The 19,494-nt window shown below is 37.0% G+C and overlaps 2 protein-coding genes across 2 annotated transcripts; one reads left to right on the forward strand and one right to left on the reverse strand.

Moving 5' to 3' along the window:
• Positions 1 to 249: 249 nt before the first annotated feature.
• On the reverse strand, positions 250 to 6,994 carry CHAMP1 (chromosome alignment maintaining phosphoprotein 1). The gene is made up of 2 exons (XM_032226597.1): positions 6,805 to 6,994; positions 250 to 4,002 (listed from the first exon to the last, which is right to left on the reverse strand). Exon 2 carries the CDS (start codon positions 3,974 to 3,976, stop codon positions 893 to 895), a length of 3,084 nt encoding a protein of 1,027 aa, XP_032082488.1. The 5' UTR covers positions 3,977 to 4,002; positions 6,805 to 6,994; the 3' UTR covers positions 250 to 892.
• A 5,108-nt stretch (positions 6,995 to 12,102) lies between these two features.
• On the forward strand, positions 12,103 to 18,645 carry LOC116514826 (F-box only protein 36-like). The gene is made up of 4 exons (XM_032226598.1): positions 12,103 to 12,259; positions 12,673 to 12,781; positions 17,955 to 18,127; positions 18,395 to 18,645. The coding sequence occupies exons 1-4, from the start codon at positions 12,164 to 12,166 to the stop codon at positions 18,557 to 18,559; spliced, it is 543 nt and encodes a 180-aa protein (XP_032082489.1). The 5' UTR covers positions 12,103 to 12,163; the 3' UTR covers positions 18,560 to 18,645.
• The last annotated feature ends 849 nt before the right edge of the window (positions 18,646 to 19,494 follow it).

The raw sequence follows: 19,494 nt of genomic DNA on the forward strand, positions 1-19,494 counted from the left end.
TATTGAAGAAGCCAGCAGCTTTGTACAAAGCATACAGGACAATATATACAGTACTTGAATTGTATCTTGCTGCTGCATCTGACATCATTTATATTGAAATTGTACACTTATTTAGAAAATGGAGCTCTGTAGTATAACTGAATGTGGTATAGAATCTGAATTTTAATCAAGCAGCCCTGTGTTACTGTAAACGATTCTGGTGTCAGCCCTTGGGCTGTTGATGAAACATCATCTACACATACAGTTGAATAATTTCAAATACATAAAATTATTTTTTATTGTTAATGGAAAACATTCCTTAAAAGCAAGACAACACATATACACTTTCAATACATTGATGGTATTTTAGTTATTTCACACAGATTGTGTTTCAAATACAGTGAGAAAAATCTTACCTATTTTAATAACCTAAGCAAGCAATTCACTGAAATGGGAACTCAAGTACATATGATAAATCATAACATAAACTGCAGGCAAAGTTCATGCAAGGTTTGTGATCTCATTTGGTGATCCTCTTGTTTCAGGCTTTTCAAAATACAAAATTGGATTTGGTTCGATAAATTGCTAGAATTTCACTTTTCTAGCTGAATATTTTCCATTTTTATTCCTTTCTGTCTTAAAAATGACATTCTGTGCAATCCAGAACAAGCTTATTAATTTGGCAGTAGTGCTGCTATTTTGGTAAAGTAATTATAAAGGTTACATTGCAATACAGTTAAGCAAACACAAAATTGTTTAATTAATTAGTAGCTTAAATGCATTTAACGATGCATCAAATTGTTGCCATCAAGTTTACTGTATGCTGTCATAGTTTTATACACTGAAATTCAACATCAGTGTCTACATTGCCAATGCAATGTATTTGGAGATTTCTGAATTTTCAAAACCAACTTCATTCAGTTTGCAGTTCATTAAGGAATTCTTTTGATGGTTCAGCATTCTCCTCTGGCACATTACCAGCTTCTTCATTCTGCTGGCTCTGATTAGGTGGCTCAGAAGCAATATCCAACTGTTTTTTTACTTCTTCACTATGGCGGCTTTGGCAATGGGTTAGATGTTTCTTAAACCCTCTAGGGAAATTGGACTCAAAATTGCAACGTGGACATTTAAGCAAACTCTGACTATGAGAAGCAACATGATTCTTAAGGTGAGATTCCAAAAGAAATGCCTTTCCACACACATCACATTTGTATGGGCTATGCACATTATGTTTATTAACCAAATGGTGCAAAACAGCTCCCTTTTTCATAGCCCGGCAGCAACAGATTTTACAATAGTATTTCCCTTTGCCACGCTTCATATATTTTGCTATCTCTTCTTCTGAGATGAAAGCTTCCTTCTCTTCTGTAAACTGCAACACACACTGAGGCGGAGTAGGAGTAGCATCAATTTTAGTTTCTTTATTTTGGTCAGGAGACTCTGTATCAAATTGTTCCTGATCACTGTTGGATTCCTGTTCCTTTATGTCTGATGTTTCCATCTCAGTATTTCCACTTTCATTACTATTAAACTCTGTATTAGAAATCTCAGGATTTTCTTTCTTGGCTTTTTTCTTTGGACAGGTATATATTTCTTCTGCAGGTTCCTTGGGTTGTATGGGCTGTTGTTTTGGAAGTAACAAACTACTGAATGGATTTTCTCCTTCTGGATGCTCAGTGAAGAAATCTTTATTACTGGATTCATTAAGAGTCTGCAGGTCTGAAAAAACAGGTGCAGCAGGTGGACTGAAATCATTGATAGTTTTGTGAACTTCCATGCCTGTTGCTTCAACTGGTTTGTGGGTATCTGTATTCTGTACTGGCTTCTGATCTGAAGAAATTGATTTCTGGACTTCAGGTGAAAGTGAATGTTTTGGGGGTTCTGCAAAGAAACTTTGTTTCTCGAGGGAATCAGGAGATGGCTTCTGCAGTTCAGCAAAGGTACCATGTTTCTGGATTTCAGGAGAAACTGCAGGAGACTTCAACAATTCATGTGAGAGACTAGGTGACTTCTGAGAGTCTGAGAAGGGAGCATGCTCCTGGATTTCAGGAGAAACAACCGCATGTTTCTGAGAATCTGGGAAGAAGGAATGTTTTGGGACATCTGGGGAGACAGGAGTTGGTCTATGAGATTCTGAAAATACAACCGGTTTGGGGGTTTCAGGAAAAGGTATGTGAGCTTCATGGAAGAAGGAACGTTTTTGCATGTCTGTGGAAACAGGAGGTACAGATTTTTTGGATTCAGGAAATAGGGCCCGTTTTCGGGATTCAGGAAACAAAGCACGTTTCTGCAACTCAGAAGAAACAAAAGTAGTCGGCTTTTGAGGCTCTGGGAAGAAAGGTGATTTTCTGGACTCGGAGGAAAATTTCCAAGGATCAGAAGACATAGAAGGGGTAGGCTTACGTTGCTCAGAAAAGAAGGGCTGTTTCCAAATATCAGGTGACATAGGGGGGCCAGGTTTCCTCAGTTCTGCAGGCATTGGAGGAGGAGCCGGTGGTGCTATGGATGGTGACGGCCTCCATGTGTCAGGAGACAAAACAGGTTTCCAACCTTCAGGATAAACAGAAGAAATGGGTTTCCAGGGTTCTGAGGAAGCAAGACTAGATTTTGGAGATTCAGGCATAGGGGTAGATTTCCAAGTATCCGGCATAAACTTCTGAGATTCTGAGGACATCATATTTCCAGGCCTTCGGGGTTCTGAAGCAGGTTTCCTGGGCTCAAGTGATATTGATGTCTGAGGTTTGGGGGACCAAGGTGAAATAGTGATAGATTTCTGCTGATCATGTGAAATACTACCAACAGATCGCCAGGTTTCTGGAACAGGTCTCCAGGGATCTGGAGACAGTGGAGGGTCAGGTTTACGTGGTTCGGGTGAAAGTGCTGAAGGAGGCCTCCTCATTTGAGAAATATGCCTACGAGCGTCTGTGGATAGACCAGCAATAGGCTTCTTAAGTTCTGGAGATACAGCCGGTGAGTGCCTGCGGGGCTCTGGAGATACAGCTGGTGAGTGCCTGCGGGGCTCTGGAGATACAGCTGGTGAGTGCTTGCGGGGCTCTGGAGACACATTTGGAGAGTGTCTACGAGGCTCTGGAGACACAGCTGGAGCAAATTTCTGTGTTTCAGACATAACCACAGGTGGAGATGCAGGCTGGGCAGACTTTTGGGCCTCTGGCGATACAGGTGGAATGGGTTTCTGTGGTTCTGATGATATAAAGGAAGCGGATTTTTCTGATTCTACAACAGGGAGGGTTTTTTGAGTTTCAATGTATGTAGGTGTCATAGGTTTCTGTTGCTCTAATAATAAAGCAGGGAGAGATTTTGGTATCTCTGCAATATCTACTGAAGCAGGCTTCAGTGGTTCTGGAGTGACGGAAATGGGGGGTTTCAGTGTTTCTGAGGACACAAGTGAAACAGGATTTGGAAGTTCTGGTGCAACAGGAGCAGGTTTTTGTGCCTCCAAACATGCAACTGAAGCAAACTTTTGATGTTCTATGGTTGTTGATGAAGTAGGCTTCTGTATCTTAGAATGTAGTCCCACATCAGACTTTGGCAGTTCAGGAGGAGCAGGCTTTTGAGAATCGGGAGACACAGTGCGTTTTTGTGTTTCAGGAGACTGAGAAGGCTTTTGAGGTTCCACAAAGATAGGCTTTTTGAGGGATTCAGTTTCCAACACACCTTTCTGGTTTTCCTTCTGTTTGTCTGACAATGAGTGTTGTGCCGTGATATGATAATAGACATTACAGTACATTTTGCTGGTAAAAAAGCATTTGTGGCAGTGAAATAACTTTGCACTTTTCTGGTAAAATATAAGTTTCCCTAATCCTGCAGTATCCATTTCATCACAGAACTCAGGGTGAATTGTACCCATATGAATTTGTATATTCTCATAGTCAGAGCCTCTGAAATTACAGTGATCGCATTCTAGGCGTTCTGTTGTTTTATGCAAAATCTTCAACATGTCCATTTTTCTACTGTCAGCTTGCATAACACTACACATGTTCCAAACCGCAAACTGCACTATACCTGAAATAAAAGGTTTTTTTAAAAAATTAGTTCATAAATTGTTGAAATATAATTCAACTCTTAAATGATTGCTCAATTATTGTTAAAATATAATTGATTTTTGAATGGCAGCTTACCCAAAGAAAAAAAATTAAATGTTATACTGCCACAACCCAACAGAGAAGAGCATGTTAATATTGTCAACCTTTCATTCTTTATACAAAGTTTTAATATAAAATCTCTTCACTGTTTACAGAAGCATCAACATACTTATGAATTCAAGCTGTTTTTACCAGCTCCACATGGCTCACTTGGTTGCAGAAAGACTAAAAAGCAAACATTGTATAAAGAACACCTAACCAGTTCTAGTCTCTAAAAGAAAAAGAAAGGAGCTATTATTAATAGATTCTTCTTTATCCATTGATTTAAATATGTGGGTTGTGAATTAGATTTATAGTGTTGTTCTCAATTTGCCTGTCGATGTACTTTATACTATTTTTGGAGGGGGTCATATAAGCAGCCTGATTGAATGTTCCATAAACAAACCCCAGATGGAAGAATATATAACAACTCATTTTATGTTTGCAACTTGTGCTCAATACCAAACGTATTTCAAAGTATTATATTCTATTTAAAATAGTGAAACATGTTGAGACCTTATTTCAAAATTGGCAATTATAACTAAAAGACAGATTATTTATTTAATGTTTATATTGCTTCAAACTTATCCAACTCTATTAGAATGGATACCATAGTGCTTATTAGCACAACTTAGCAGATTCAGGAGGCATAATGGAGATGGAAGGGAAAAACAGAGTGTTGGATTGCACAAATAGAAGTCTACTGATGCTATGTTAAAAATAATCCAAAATACCTAAATTATTTTCTGCAATTATATACAATGCATTTTATTATACTATACAGCGATGGGATTCAAAATTTTCGCTACTGGTTTGGTAGGCGTGGTTAGGTGGGGGAAAGCATGTGACTGAGTGGACATGGCCAACATGACATCACTCACACCCACACCTAATATCAAAATGGTCAAAAGCTTTTGAATTCTGTGTTCTGCTTTGCAGAAGAAATACCGTTTCCTTTACACAGTTCAACCATTTAGAGATTAAAGCATTTAACAGTCTAGTTTACAGAGAACAACTGTAATGAGTACTTTAAGTACTTGATTGCTATTTATAATGGTTTTGCAGAAAACTAGTGTTTACTTAGTTTCCAGCAAAAAATAGCCCATATAGGTTTGCCTAACGACTTAAGCATTTGCCACCACAAAAAAGTCATAAAGGTGGGTTGGAGTCACATTTTATGACCATCATGACTTAATACCATAATTGCCAGGTTCATTTATGGTCATAAGTTGAAGACTATCTGTAATAAAAAAAACCTGCTCAGCTAAACATCTTTTAGATTTTTTTAAAAATCCTGTATTTAGACACTATCATTCAGTTTACTTTTTTGCTGTGACTTAAATTTTAAAATGCTTAATTGTAGTATCTTGAATGTTATCATAAGCAATAAAATAATGCAGCCATCTTGAGAAACAGCATATAAATTGTTTAAATATGTGAGGCTGCATTATGCGCAGAGGACAATTGGACAGGAATTGCTGGTAGTAGTAGACGAATACTCAAATACCTGGTACCTGATAATGTTTCCAATAAATCTATGCTATTTTGGCACATCAAATTAAGTCCCACACATTGGCTCAACAGGTTTAGAAATGGCAGGGTTCAGTGCTCCAAACATTTCTCCTTCCTTGCGGATTGGTTAATTGATCTGCAACTCAATTTCTGAGTGCTCAGGAAAATCAAATAAACTGTCTCAGATTATGAGCTGTAAAACCCCAGACAATATTTTAACCACATTTTAACCACATATGCCTTATGGCTGGCCTTTAAAATATAATTACAATGTTTTGAAACAGTGGGATAAATCTATTTTTCCCCCTAAGGGGTTTATGGAGAGGCAAAATGTTGAGAATAGTAGAAAGGCATGCAATATTTTACTTTAAAATATTTTAAATATTTGCTGTATGCAAACTAATCCTAAAAGATGTGTGACTTCGCATTAAGAGCAATTTAAAATACAATTGATCATATATGCATGACAGTTTAAAGCAGTGTTTCCCAACCTTGACAACTTGAAGGTGTCCGGACTTCAACTCCCAGAATTCCCCAGGCAGCATTCGCTGGCTGGGGAATTCTGGGAGCTGAAGTCCGGACACCTTCAAGTTGCCACGGTTGAGAACAATGTTTTAAACGCTGCCTGCATCCTTGTGCCCTCCAGATACGCTAGAGGGGAGCTGAGGTCTGGCGCACCTGGAGAGCTCCCCAAACCCAGAAAAGGTTTGTATTGGCTGGATGCAAGAAAACATGCTGTAATCTGACACCATTTCTCTTTTCCGTCGCCCCCAGAAATCGATCAATCGCGCCGTCCGGTTAAATTTAAGCTCAAGACTGAATTCTGGCAGGGATCCGATACGGCCCTGCATGGAGGTAGCGGGGGGGGGGGGCAGCACTCCCGCGACTCCCATAGTGAAAACGTGAGGCAAAAACGCCTGAAACTGGGCAGTTGGGCGCAGAACGCGCTCCGGACGGAAAAGCGGAAGGGACAAACCTGGCGTGGTGGGAACGCGAAAAGCGGAGCAGGGAGGGGCGGGACGGGGGAGGGTGGAAAAGAGGGAGACTCCAGAGCGACGCTGAGCCCGAGCCTCGCAGAGGCGCCCTTCCCGGTTCCTTTTCCCTCCGAAGAGTAACCCTCCCTCCCTCCCTCCCTCCCGTTGTCAGGCAAAGCGAAGGGCAATATACCTACCAGGAGAAAACGACCGTTTACGGAGGGAGGAGAGAGAGACGCTCTGACCGAACAGCCTCTCGACAATGGCGACAGAGTCTACAGAGCACGGAGATTGGGGCGGGGAGCGGGGGGCCACCGCAGTGGATGGGACAAAGAAAAAGAGGCCTGACGCCACCGAAGAACCGGTTTTTGATTGGCTAGTGTCGCCCACTTGATTTTTCCTCAACGGCGGCGGCTTGGAAATAGCCCCTCCTCCGCTGTGAAGCTTGGCGCAGGCGCCAGGCAAAAGAGGACGGCGCCCCCTGAGGGCGAAGCGGCTCGCGCGCTTTTTTGATGGGTGGGTGGGTAGGTGGGTGGCCGCGGGGTCGCGTGACGTGAGAAACCCCGAAGCGTGCCAGATCAGCCTGTGGGTTGTTAGGCTCAAGGAGGGGGGGAGGGTCAGTATTGATTTTCTGCAATCAAAGTCGATTGCAGAAAATACGACTTCAGCAACAGAGTGGTCAATGCCTGGAATGCACTAACTGACTGTTGTTACATCTTCAAATCCTCATAACTTTAACCTTAAACTGTCCTATTGACCTCATCCCATTCCTAAGAGGTCTGTAAGGGGCGTGCATATGCCTACCATCTCTGTCGTACTGTGCCCATTTATTCATCTCCATTTCATTCATACCCATATTCTGATACCATTATCTTGTAAATGTTTGACAAATAAATAAAATAAAAATAAGTATTTTGGGGACCCTGAGCATTGGGTTTATGAAGTATTTAAGAATCGTACTGAGCACCTTGTGTGAATACCGTCATGCTAATGGCCATCAGCTTAGAAGCTTTTAAAAAACAACTAGAGAAAATGAAGAATAAGCTTTTCTGGTGGATTATTGATGAAACTCCTCATGAGCTGGATACATTTGAATCCCAATATCCTAAACAAGACTTGCCATGCACCAAGCAAGGCACTTAACATTTCATTGAACAGGTGAATTCACTATTTAATTGGCTCTCTATTTTCAAATTGTATATGTATGAATGAGGTGTTAATTAATGTTTAAAAGCACATTAAAGTTTATATACCACAATACATTTTAGTGTTTCATATGTCACTAGGCTTTGGTAACTTCACACAAAATAATTTTACACAATGAAGATTTGACTTTGGCTTACCACCAGGGTGCTTCTACAACTTGCCATTATTAAAATAATTAACATGATAATGGGGGGGGGGAGTTTAAACATGTTTTAAAATTAAAGCTAGGGATTTTGTCCCATCTCTTTAACTATTCAACTGCAACCTCATGCAGTTTTACAAATGCAACATATTTAGAGTGCAAGTGTGGCTCATGCTTAGAAAAATTAGTTTGTTTAGTTTGATATATGAATCCAAAATTGTGACTTGTAGCAAATGAATTAGCAAGCATATTATGCAAATACTGGAAATTGTATGCAGGTAGTCCCTGATTATCAAGAGGTTGGATGGAATCAAGTGAGCCTTCAAGTGACCATGCCTGATTATATTAACATTTTTGCTGTGGTTGTTAAGTAAATCTGGCTTTCTCTATTGACTTTGTCAGAAACCCACTGCGAAAATTGCAAATGGTAATCACATCACTGCAGGAGGCTGCAACCATTGCCAAGAACCCAAATTTTGATCATGTCATGTCAGAGGTGCTGTGATGGTGATAATTAGGACTGGTCATAAGTCACTTTTAGTGCTGTCATAACTTTCAATGGTCAGTCAATGAATGGTCATAAATTGAGGACTACCTGTATCAAAGCTGGCCTTCGTTGTATGAACAATGACAATGAGTTCCATACCCAATTAGTTCAGAAGCTCATCACTTTTGGACCTGCAAATTGAGGGTTTTTAAAAAAAAAATCCTTAGCAAATGGATTAGTATAAATGTATGAAGACAATCCATGTAGGACTGAATTGCAAGGGGAAAAAATTCAGGGAAGAGGAAAGAAAACCTGGTTTCATGTATCACTCAAGATTATTTAAAAGATAATCTCAGAATTCTGAATAAGGACTAATTGTTACATAGAAACACAATTTCAAATCTGGAATAAAGAAAAAGTTCATGTTCTGAAAACACAAGCAACTCCTCAGTGTGTTTTGAATCAAATTATGCAGTATTACCTAGTGGTTGAAAGAAACCGAGGCTCCAAAATGTAAAATCATTTTGCAAGTTGTAAAAGTTCAACTTAAAGTAAAAACCTAAAGTTGTATTTTCCAAGGCTCATAAAACTGGTATGGCCACAGTTACTATGGTTAATTTGGTTTTCCTTTTCCTTTAGGTAAAGAGGGTTATCCAGGGTATTTTTTGTCGACTAAAGCAGTGTTTTTCAACCTTTTTTGTGCAAAGGCACACTTTTTTCATGAAAAAAAATCATGAGGCACACCACCATTAGAAAATGTTAAAAAAATGTAACTCTGTGCCTATATTGACTATATATAAAGTGTTTTTCCCACGGCACACGGCACACGGCACACCTTACACCAGTGTTTTTCAACCTTTTTTGTGCAAAGGCACACTTTTTTCATGAAAAAAATCACGAGGCACACCACCATTAGAAAATGTTTAAAAAAATTAACTCTGTGCCTATATTGACTATATATAAGGTGTTTTTCCCACAGCACACCTTACACTATGTCACGGCACACTAGTGTGCCGCGGCACAGTGGTTGAAAAACACTGCCTTACACTATGTCACCGCACACAGTGGTTGAAAAACACTGGACTAAAGCATATTCTGCTGACCTCTAGTGGCTGACAACTTTACAATCAATAGTAAACTATTAGAAGTTAAGTACTGTACAGATTGGTCTGAGAAATTAGATAAACCTATTAAGAGATCTTTTTTTCTCTTTTACTTAGATAAAACATTGAAAGAAAAGAAAGCATGTGTCAGTGTAAACAACAATATTCAAAGTGCAGAAGTCACATATATGTCTGGACTTGAGAATTATTTAAGTTCCTTTTAAAAATATGCTATGACTTATTTTATTTATATCTCACCTGTATTATTTTTACAAATTAATTCAAAGCAGCAAACATACCCAACACTCTTTCCTCTTCCTATTTTCCCCACAACAATCCTGTAAGGTGAATTGGGCTGAGAGTGTGTGCCTGGCCCAAGGTCACCCAGCTGCCTTTCATGGCCAAGGCAGGACTTGAATCTATGGGCCTTTGCTTTCTAACCAGGTGCCTTAATCACTAGACCTAGGCTCTCTTATTAAAGCCCATAAGTGATTATTCCATATAAGAGAAAGAATTAGTGTAACTGGAAGACCATGAGTTCTAGTCCTTCCTTGAACACAAAGCCAGTCAGATGATCTTATGCTGGTCACTTTCTCTCAGTCCACTTTTGAAAAATCCTACCAAGGGCCTTGTCTTAGCAATCTCCAAAAATTGGACATGATTGAATGGAAGAAAAAAAAATCTATTTGTGTATTCTGAAGTTCAAGGTAATGTTCAAAGATTTTCATTGTTCATTTTTTTCTGAAACCACCTCCCTATGACAATGGTTAGCATGAGAGTGACTAGCCCAAATTCTCAGTGAGTTTCCATGGCTGGGGGTGGAGCTGAAGGTGAGTCTTCCTGGTATTTATCCAAAACCATTCTAGAAAATATTTCTAATCTTAAGTACAGCAACATAAAAGAGAACTATTGATGTGATTGAGCCAAGGTTAAATATTTCAAACTGCTGTTGATTTCAATGGAAGCCATCAACTACATGCAATTAAGTATGTCAAAAGTTTAATTGGAAGAAAGAGTCCATGAACTCAATGGCAAGTTTGGGCAAGTTTGTTTAGCAAATGCTAATTTGGTCTGCAAGTTGCCATTTTAATTTTCAAGGTTTGAGTTGTATCTTACTGTAACTGGGAATCTCATATTGTACTGAGTTCTTTAAATAAGCAGTTTATTTTTCCCTCCACAATTCTTGGAGATTGCTTGGACAAGATTCTTGGCAAGGTTTTTCAAATGTGGTTTGCCATTGCCACCTTCTGAGACCTGATCTTAACTAGTCATTGATGAAAAGTATGACTACAGATAGTCCTCAACATATGACTGGTTTGCCTCCCCCAAAAACTACATATAACCTAAGTTCAAAGTTCTGACATCCATACCCTACCCTTGGTACCGTAACTGCATTTATGGCTGTTTGCAGTGACTTGTGCTTGCATGACCACAATTTACATTTTTGTTTCTGGTCTCTGCAAAAGAACAAGGTTTGCTTAATGAATGCAGTTTAACAACCACCCCAAAAAAATCTCATAAAATTATGTGCAGTCACATGGTGGTCTATGACCATCATAACTCATGACCAGAATTGCGGACTCAGTTGTGGTCATAAGTCAAAGACTACCTGTATATGATGTCTGGTAAGAAAAGAACCATTATTGTTATTAGTAGTTTTGTATTTAACCTTTCCTGCCAAAAAAGGTCCTTAAAATGGCTAATAACAGAAAATGAAACTAGAAAGCAAATAAATGCAAATATTAAAAGTGCCAAATTAAAACACACTTCTAGACATTATTAAAATGCACAATACATTATCTAGGCTTATTCTGATGCTGTTTTGGAATGACTGTCAACAGCATCCTCTAGGAATAGCTACAGTTGCTAAAGTGTTTTAATAGCTTGTGACCGTTACATCCACTAAAGGTACCCATTTTGTTACTGGACTATGGCCAGTGAAGGGGATTGGTTTTAAACTTTCCCTGGTTAAACTTTCTGCTTGCTTGCTTTAACTGTGTTCAGCATTACATTTGGTAAATCTTTGTCCAATGAAATGGATCTTTTAGATACATTTTGAAGAACTGGCTCTTCCATAGACATTGGGCTAAAACATGGTGGGTTCAATGTTTATTTATTTTTGTTAAATGTTTGCAATCTCCTGATTGTTGTCTAACTTATGTTTTGAAATTGTACATACCCAGAGTCACTTTGAGTGGTTGGCTTACAAATGTGATAAATACATACATTTTAGCTAGAACTGGGTAACCTGGAGCAAAACACTGTTTCGCAGCCAAGGAATCAGGCAATGGCAATCCACATGCCAAGAAAACTAACAAGTCCAGGTCATCAGGAATCAAGATTGACTCAAAGATAGGAAGGAAGGAATGAATTACTATATTGCATGGTGTTATTTAAATTCCCCTCCCCAAAATTCAAACATTAAACAGACTCAGAGCTTTTCTTTTTTGTTTTTTACTATTGCCCAACTGGTGATGAAAACATTCACCAGAACCCTCCTTAGGTAAAGAAACAGGTCTCAGTAATGTAAACACAATCCAGCCATTTATTTCTTGAGCATATAAAATAGGCTGAGTTCAAGCTCTACAGAAGGCGTAGAAGCAACTTTGGGACACAGAATGTCTTCACTACTGCAGGAGAAACTTTGTGAAATTCAAATTCAGGCTCCCGCTCCACAGAAAGATTTTCACTACTTCACCATCACAAAAACTGAGGTAAAATGGCATAGATCTCACTATTCTGAAATTAGAACTGTTACTGTATATTTGAAGAAAAAAGTGGAGATATGAGAAAGCTGCGCTTTTTGATTTTCTGTGTAGTCAAGCATCTGTTAAGTCAGTTAAGAGACCAAAATCTCAGGTAAAAGAGATAGTAGTTCCAAACAGCCATTCTGACAGATATGCCCTGTTATGTGTCTATATATAAATCTGGTGGTGTGGTTGTAGTCATGGACTCAAAAACAAATGACAGCATTTGTGTGTCATTCTACTGTTTTCCTACACAATGTAATTTAAACACAAATGATTGCAAATGATGTTCTCGATTTCTTGCTTTGTGTTTAGATTTTTGACAAAATAGGAAAGGGATACTAACTTAATGTACTCTTTTTAAATTCCCAATGGTGTAGGTTATCTGGAGATCATGGCACATTACTTACCGACCTAATCAAGAAAAGATTTTTCCAAAGGAATTGAAGAAGACGCACAGAGATTTTCTATTGGATGAACAATTACATAGCAAGTATTAAGCAGGAAAATAATTGTGTACCTCTCTTTATTTCTCTATACACGTTTGCACACATGGTCATACTGCAATTCACTCAATTTAAATGAAATTAGAACTCAGTTTCCTGGCTTTTAGCCAATAGATTGGACTGGTTCTTTGCTATTGTTTGTTAATGTTATTGTTTGCAGCAGAGATTTGATCTCTGTTGCGCTAGGATTGCTGCAGAAGCCAAAGGTACCGTATATGTTCCCATATGAATCACTCAAAGAAATTTTACCTTAAATGTAAATGGTATTTACCAGCATGACTCATCTTTTCCATAAAGTATAGCATCTGAACTTACAAAGATCTATTTTTTGCATACTATTTCTACTTATCTCTTATTCTTCTCACTTCTTATAACATCCTCATTTCTTTTGAAGCTGTTTTATATAATTTGCAAATCTGGGTCTCATGTTTTAGTTTAGTAGTGTAAGAAACAGTAGCGACCCAGCAGCATTAAAGCAGCCACAACTCCCAAATTTCATTTCCTTTCATTTCCTTCGGTGTACAGATCCTGGATTTTGGAAACATTTTGTAAGTTAGCCCATGTGAACTACCTAGGTTCAAAATTTGTTGTCCTACAATGTACTGTTTTGCCCAGTTAAAGGAATTTCAGTAGTGTATAGATAGAATGTTTTCATCTGTTATTAGCTATGCAAAGCCATTATAGCAAGATGGCCACCATATAAATCTTATTAAATTTTATATATATATATATATATATATATATATATATATATATATGTGTGTGTGTGTGTGTGTGTGTGTGTGTGTGTGTGTGTGTGTGTGTGTTGTTTTTGTGCTGATAAATAAATATAGGGAGACTAGTGTAGATCTATTTCAAGCTATTTAGCTCTCATCAGCTAGCCATACCCTTACTGGGATTCGAACTGTGCTGTATTACATCTTAGGCAGATGTGTTAACCTCTAAGCCACAAGGTTCTCCTCCTTATCAGCTAAGCCAGGGAAGTAGGTATGTATTTAGTGTCACAACCCTTGGTATGCCCAGACATGGGAGGAAGCCAACTGCTTCCATTCTCTGTCTATCGGCTTGTCACAAGAGACCATCACGACAGAAACCCAATATTATTTATCAGCACAAATACAACACAAATGTAACAAAGGCAACAGTAAAAAAAAAATATTGGGTTTCTGTCGTGATGGTCTCTTGTGACGAGCCGATAGACAGAGAATGGAAGCAGTTAGCTTTCTCCCATGTCTGGGCATACCAGGGGTTGTGACACTAAATACATACCTACTTCCCTGGCTCAGCTGATAAGGAGGAGAACCTTGTGGCTTAGTGGTTAACACATCTGCCTAAGATGTAATACAGCACAGGTTCGAATCCCAGTAAGGGTATGGCTAGCTGAGGAGAGCTAAATAGCTTGAAATAGATCTATACTAGTCTCCCTTTATTTATTTATCAGCACAAATACAACACAAATGTAACAAAGGCAACAGTAAAAAAAAATATTGGGTTTCTGTCATGATGGTCTCTTGTGACGAGCCGATAGACAGAGAATGGAAGCAGTTCGCTCTGGGCATACCAGGGGTTGTGGCACTAACCACACACACACACACACACACACACACACACACACATATTAGCAAGCCTTATTTCTTCCAGAGAACTACTTGAATCTAATGAAGCAAGCAGTTATTTGATTCTTTCCATGGAGTTCATTTAATTTTTTAAATCTTTTTGTTTCTGGGGCACTTATTCATTCCTTGTATAGAATCAGCTGTTTGTTTTTCTTATGTACTTAATGACTAGTGCTGCCCTGCATGGGGATGGTTACTATAGAGAAATCTGTTCATCATTCCAAATAACCTAAGTACATATACTGAAGCAAAGTCTTGAATCTTTCATGATAAATATTATAATTATACTTCAGCACAAATTCATTTATATTTGAAACTTTAACAACTCTCAAGAGTGCAAAGTACTGATGTATGTATGTCTGTATCACTTATGTACAATAAATGCTTTAGTCATAATTATCCAAGGACAAGAAGAAAACTTTCATATGAAGTACCCAGGCAATCCAGAGTTAGCATTATCTTTCATCAAGATCATGGCACTTTGCTTTTTATGTAGTGCTAATACGCTTTCTTATGTATATGTTACTATATCTTGGGTGGTTTTGGTACTAAGATATCTGAATTTGGTATATATATCTAAATAATATTTGAATAAATAAATAGGTTTTGTTGTTTGACAGATTTACAGGAACATAATTTCCAACAACAACTTGTGTTCTGCAAGCAAATCATTGTATTAAACCATCTGATGGCAAATGACAAATGGGGTGAAGCAATTGACTTGTACACTGATGACCACAGATTATAAAACATAGAGATATCACTGGGGGCACATGGCTTTTCCATAGTATGTTATTACATAACTTTATCTCATACTATTTCAGGGCATATATATTATTTCAGTGGTTCACAAACATTCAAGTTTCCTCTAGACTTTAATGGAAGAGGTCGTTAATTTGTGAGGAATGATTTCCAGATACACCTAAGCATACATAAACTATGGCAACTTCTTTAGAAGCCTGGGAATGCTACTTAGTTAGTATGAACGGAGGATATGAGTACAGCAATGTCCTGAAGAATGGAACATTTTAGAGCTCAACAGGAAGTTCTGCCCCTGAAAGGATGTGTTTTGCACATCTGTACTATGAATACTCTCTTAAAATACTAAGTGATAAGGTTATCCAAAAAATGGAATAGCAGGCGATTCAAGACAAATAAAAGAAATTTTCTACATGGTGGCTAATTAACCTTTGGAAATTGCATCAGATTGACATAAAGGCTGACATTTATCCAGAATAGGATTTCTATATTGGACAAGGTGTTGGACTAGAAGACTTTCAAGTTTTCTTCTAATGCAAGTAGACCTCAACTTACAACAGTTTGTTTAATCACTGTTCAATAGCAATAGCATTTAAGCTTATATACCACACCATAGCGCTTTACAGTGCTTTCTGGGTGTTTTACAATGTAAGCATTATTTACATATTGTCCCCAACAATCTCAACAAAGTTACAACAGCACTGAAAAAAGTGACTTATGGCAGTTTTTCTCACTTACAATTACTGCAGCATCCCCATGGTCACATGATCAAAATTCAGATGCTTATAGTATAGCCTTGTCAGTGTACAAAATAAATACAATGAAATTGGTTTTAGTGTCACTGGTGCAATCACATAGACAACAAATTCAAACAACAAACAGTTGCTTGGCAACTGACTCATATTTATGATGGCTGCAGTGTCCTGGGGTATGTGATAATCTTTTGTGAACTTCTAAAAAGTAAAGCCAATGGGAATCCATATTCACTTAACAACTGTGTTACTAACATAACAGCAGTGGTTCATTTAACAACTGTGGCAAGAAAGATCATAAATGGGGCAAAATTCATTTAGCAACCAAAATTTTGACCTCAATGGTGATCATATGTCCTCTACCATGATTTTTTTATTCTAGTAAAGGCTATCAATATTGGTGGCTTTAAAATGGGATTAGACAATTAATGTAAAACAGGGCTTTCAGTAGCTGCTATCTATATCCATATTGTATCTCCAGTATTATGCCTTTCAATATAATAGTATTTGGAACACAGTAAGAGCTCTGTTGTGTTCATGTTATAATCTTCCCAACATTTGAATAGTCAGTCTGGCAGCAGAATACTGCACAAGTCTGATCTAGCTGATCATCTTAAGATGTTATTAATATAAGACGTTGACTATAAATGCTGGTGAAAAGCAAAGTTCACCCACTGTATATAAATGGGTTGAGTCTTATAGTTTTCAGCAGGTAATTTTCTAGGTTATTAATGGCTTTTCTAGTATCTGAAATCAAACTTTATTATCAAGAGCTATGTCCTTGCTTTGCCTTCAAGCCTTCTAGTTTATATCAATTTAAGTGAAGCTTGACAATCTGGCATGTTTGTTTTTATTTAACTTTTATATCACTAATATTTTATTCTACTCTGGTCCGTATACAATAAAGGGTTGACATAAAAATGCCCTATTGAATAACCATATCCATACTAAAACTATCAATAAAAATATCAGTGATTTGACTAGATGCCAAAAATCTGTTTAAAAATATAGGTTGCCACCTCAATATCTGCTTGAAATAGTTGTGGTATGTACACATAACGAAATATATTTTAGATTTCTTTCCCAAGATAAATCATAGATTTATTAGAATATTTATAATAAAGGGTGAACCTACTTTGTCATCTTTCATACCACTTTTTACCAAGTATTGGTAAAACACAGATAAGACATAGAAAAGGTAGATTCTATCTCATCTACTCAGAAAACCAATTGAATATAAACAATTAACACTTTATGTAAAAATAAAATTCTTACAAACAATTGCTTTTGTAAACGTAATTTTCCAGGTCTCCAACATTTATCCCTCCATTTAAAATCATAATCCTGTTTGATATTATGTAATTACAATATGATGTAAGTTGCTTTCTCTTTGAAGTGACACACCAAGATTTCTTCATGCGAATTGTAACACACAACTGAGACATCAAATAAAACTGATAAAATTCAGCTCTGCTAACTCTACTAAAAGCAGTCTTAAATCAAGTATTATATATACCCTAGTCCCTCCAGAGTTCTCATCCCTCCCCCCCAATAATAGGATTTATTTTATATCGTATCAGGTAATCTCAAACTGTTCAGATGTGTCAAATAACAATAATTCCAATCATTCCAAGCAAAGCAACCCTTTCCATTCAAAAAGAAACAACATTGTGTTTTGTGAATCTTACTCTTTAGTAAATGTAACCAAATTTTATTGCTGCCTTCCATCTTCTTTTAGTATTCTCTTTTCATTCTTTGTAGCTTCTTTTTCCAAATTATTTCTTCTCAGTTGAAGATATTTAATTAGGAAGGCTAACATATCAAAATTGGAAAAAATGATGCAGGACAGTTGTAGTTTCATTTAGCAACCAACTCCACAATTTATGAGATCATCAGTTTTTGTAATGACCTTTATTATTAGAGTATGAATTTGTGCTATATTGCTATAATCATAATACACACCCTTAGTAATGTTTATTGTTGCAGCACATGTGCTAAAAGTCCCTCTCCCTCTATTTATTTCATTCAGAGCGAGTTCAAAGCATTTTTGGGGAAAGCATGCTGAAGTACACTCTCAACTTGTGTCAAGGACACTATGATTTCCTAGTTCGGTTGCCTGAAAATTTGATTGTTCATATCATGTCATTTCTTAATCTGGAAGATATTGAACAGTTGTCAAAAACCTGCAAAAAGTTTCAGAAGGTAATAACTTTCATTGTTATTTCAAAATAGATTTGCTGTTTTAAATAATTGCCATAATAGAGCCTATACAGTAATTTATATAATGTGGTACAGTTGTTATAAGTCAACTAACATACTATCATGTACAAAGAAAACACTTAGCTTTGAAATATATCAAAAAATTAAGAATTAATGCAATGGAGCTTAGGGTATAAACATCTATTTTGATTAAGATGATAATTTGATTTACTCAGAACATAATAAGCATTGTAGATATTTATCTTTCAGCTGTGTAACACTGATGAATTTTGGGAAAGAATAAAAAAACTGCAAGATAAATTTACTCTTGATCTACAGTCAGCCAAATTTCCAGCTTATGAAAAGGAAAGGAATTTTCATCAAAGAAAAGGCTATCTGACAAAGATGCAGAGAAGGAACACCACATTCTTCTAAAAATCATATCTTCTTTTTAATAAAGGCTGTACTATTCAGATTGCATAACATTACTGGACTATAAATGTTTCATAGCATCTCTGACTTCTGCCCCTTTCTTCTTTATTCTTCTTCTTTTTTTAAAAAAAAATATTTTTTCCTTCTACAACACCTTACAGTCATTATATCAACATTATTATGTCATCATACCTGTACATGTAAATATTATTTCGCTTTTTTGGCTTAACTAATTTTATTCTTGTTTTGCAGCCATTTGTACCAATTGTTCCAAATTTCATAATATTCCGACTCTTCTTTGTCTTTTAATTTCAGTGTTAATTTGTCTATCTCTGCACAATCCAAAATTTTTGGTATCACTAATTTATCCGAGGGGATTTTATTTTGTTTCCAGCATTGGGCAAATGCTATTCTAGCTGTGGTCAGCAGATGTGTTAATATGTACTTAATTTTCTTTGTATATTTCCCTTTGATTATTCCCAGCAGAAAGAGTTCAGGTTTGTATTTTATTTGTTCTGTCATTTCTTGCACCCCTTTCCAAATTTTTGTCCAATATTTCTTCTTTATTCTTCTACTGTGTATGCTCAGAATACATCAATTTCTCTTTGCAGATGCCTATATTATAACTTAGAATTTTCATTGTTTGGCTGGTTACCTTGGAATTCTGGGAGATGCGGTTTCATACAATCTAAAGGGTGTCCAGATAACCTATTGTGTTTAGTTTCCAGTTAAATGAGAAATGATTTTCCCAGTTAAATGAGGATGACTCTTCAAAAGCTTATAATTAATATATTTAAAATATATAAATATGATGAATTCTTTAAACAGAAACATTATGCACCAAAGGGCAACTCAAGATACAATAGTTGTATCATCTCCCCCAGTTAGAAAAGAGAAGAACAGCTATTCAAAAAATAAGAAATTATATAAACAGCCAA

The sequence above is a fragment of the Thamnophis elegans genome, chromosome 11, assembly GCF_009769535.1.
Source record: "Thamnophis elegans isolate rThaEle1 chromosome 11, rThaEle1.pri, whole genome shotgun sequence".
Classification (NCBI taxonomy): Eukaryota; Metazoa; Chordata; class Lepidosauria; order Squamata; family Colubridae; genus Thamnophis; species Thamnophis elegans.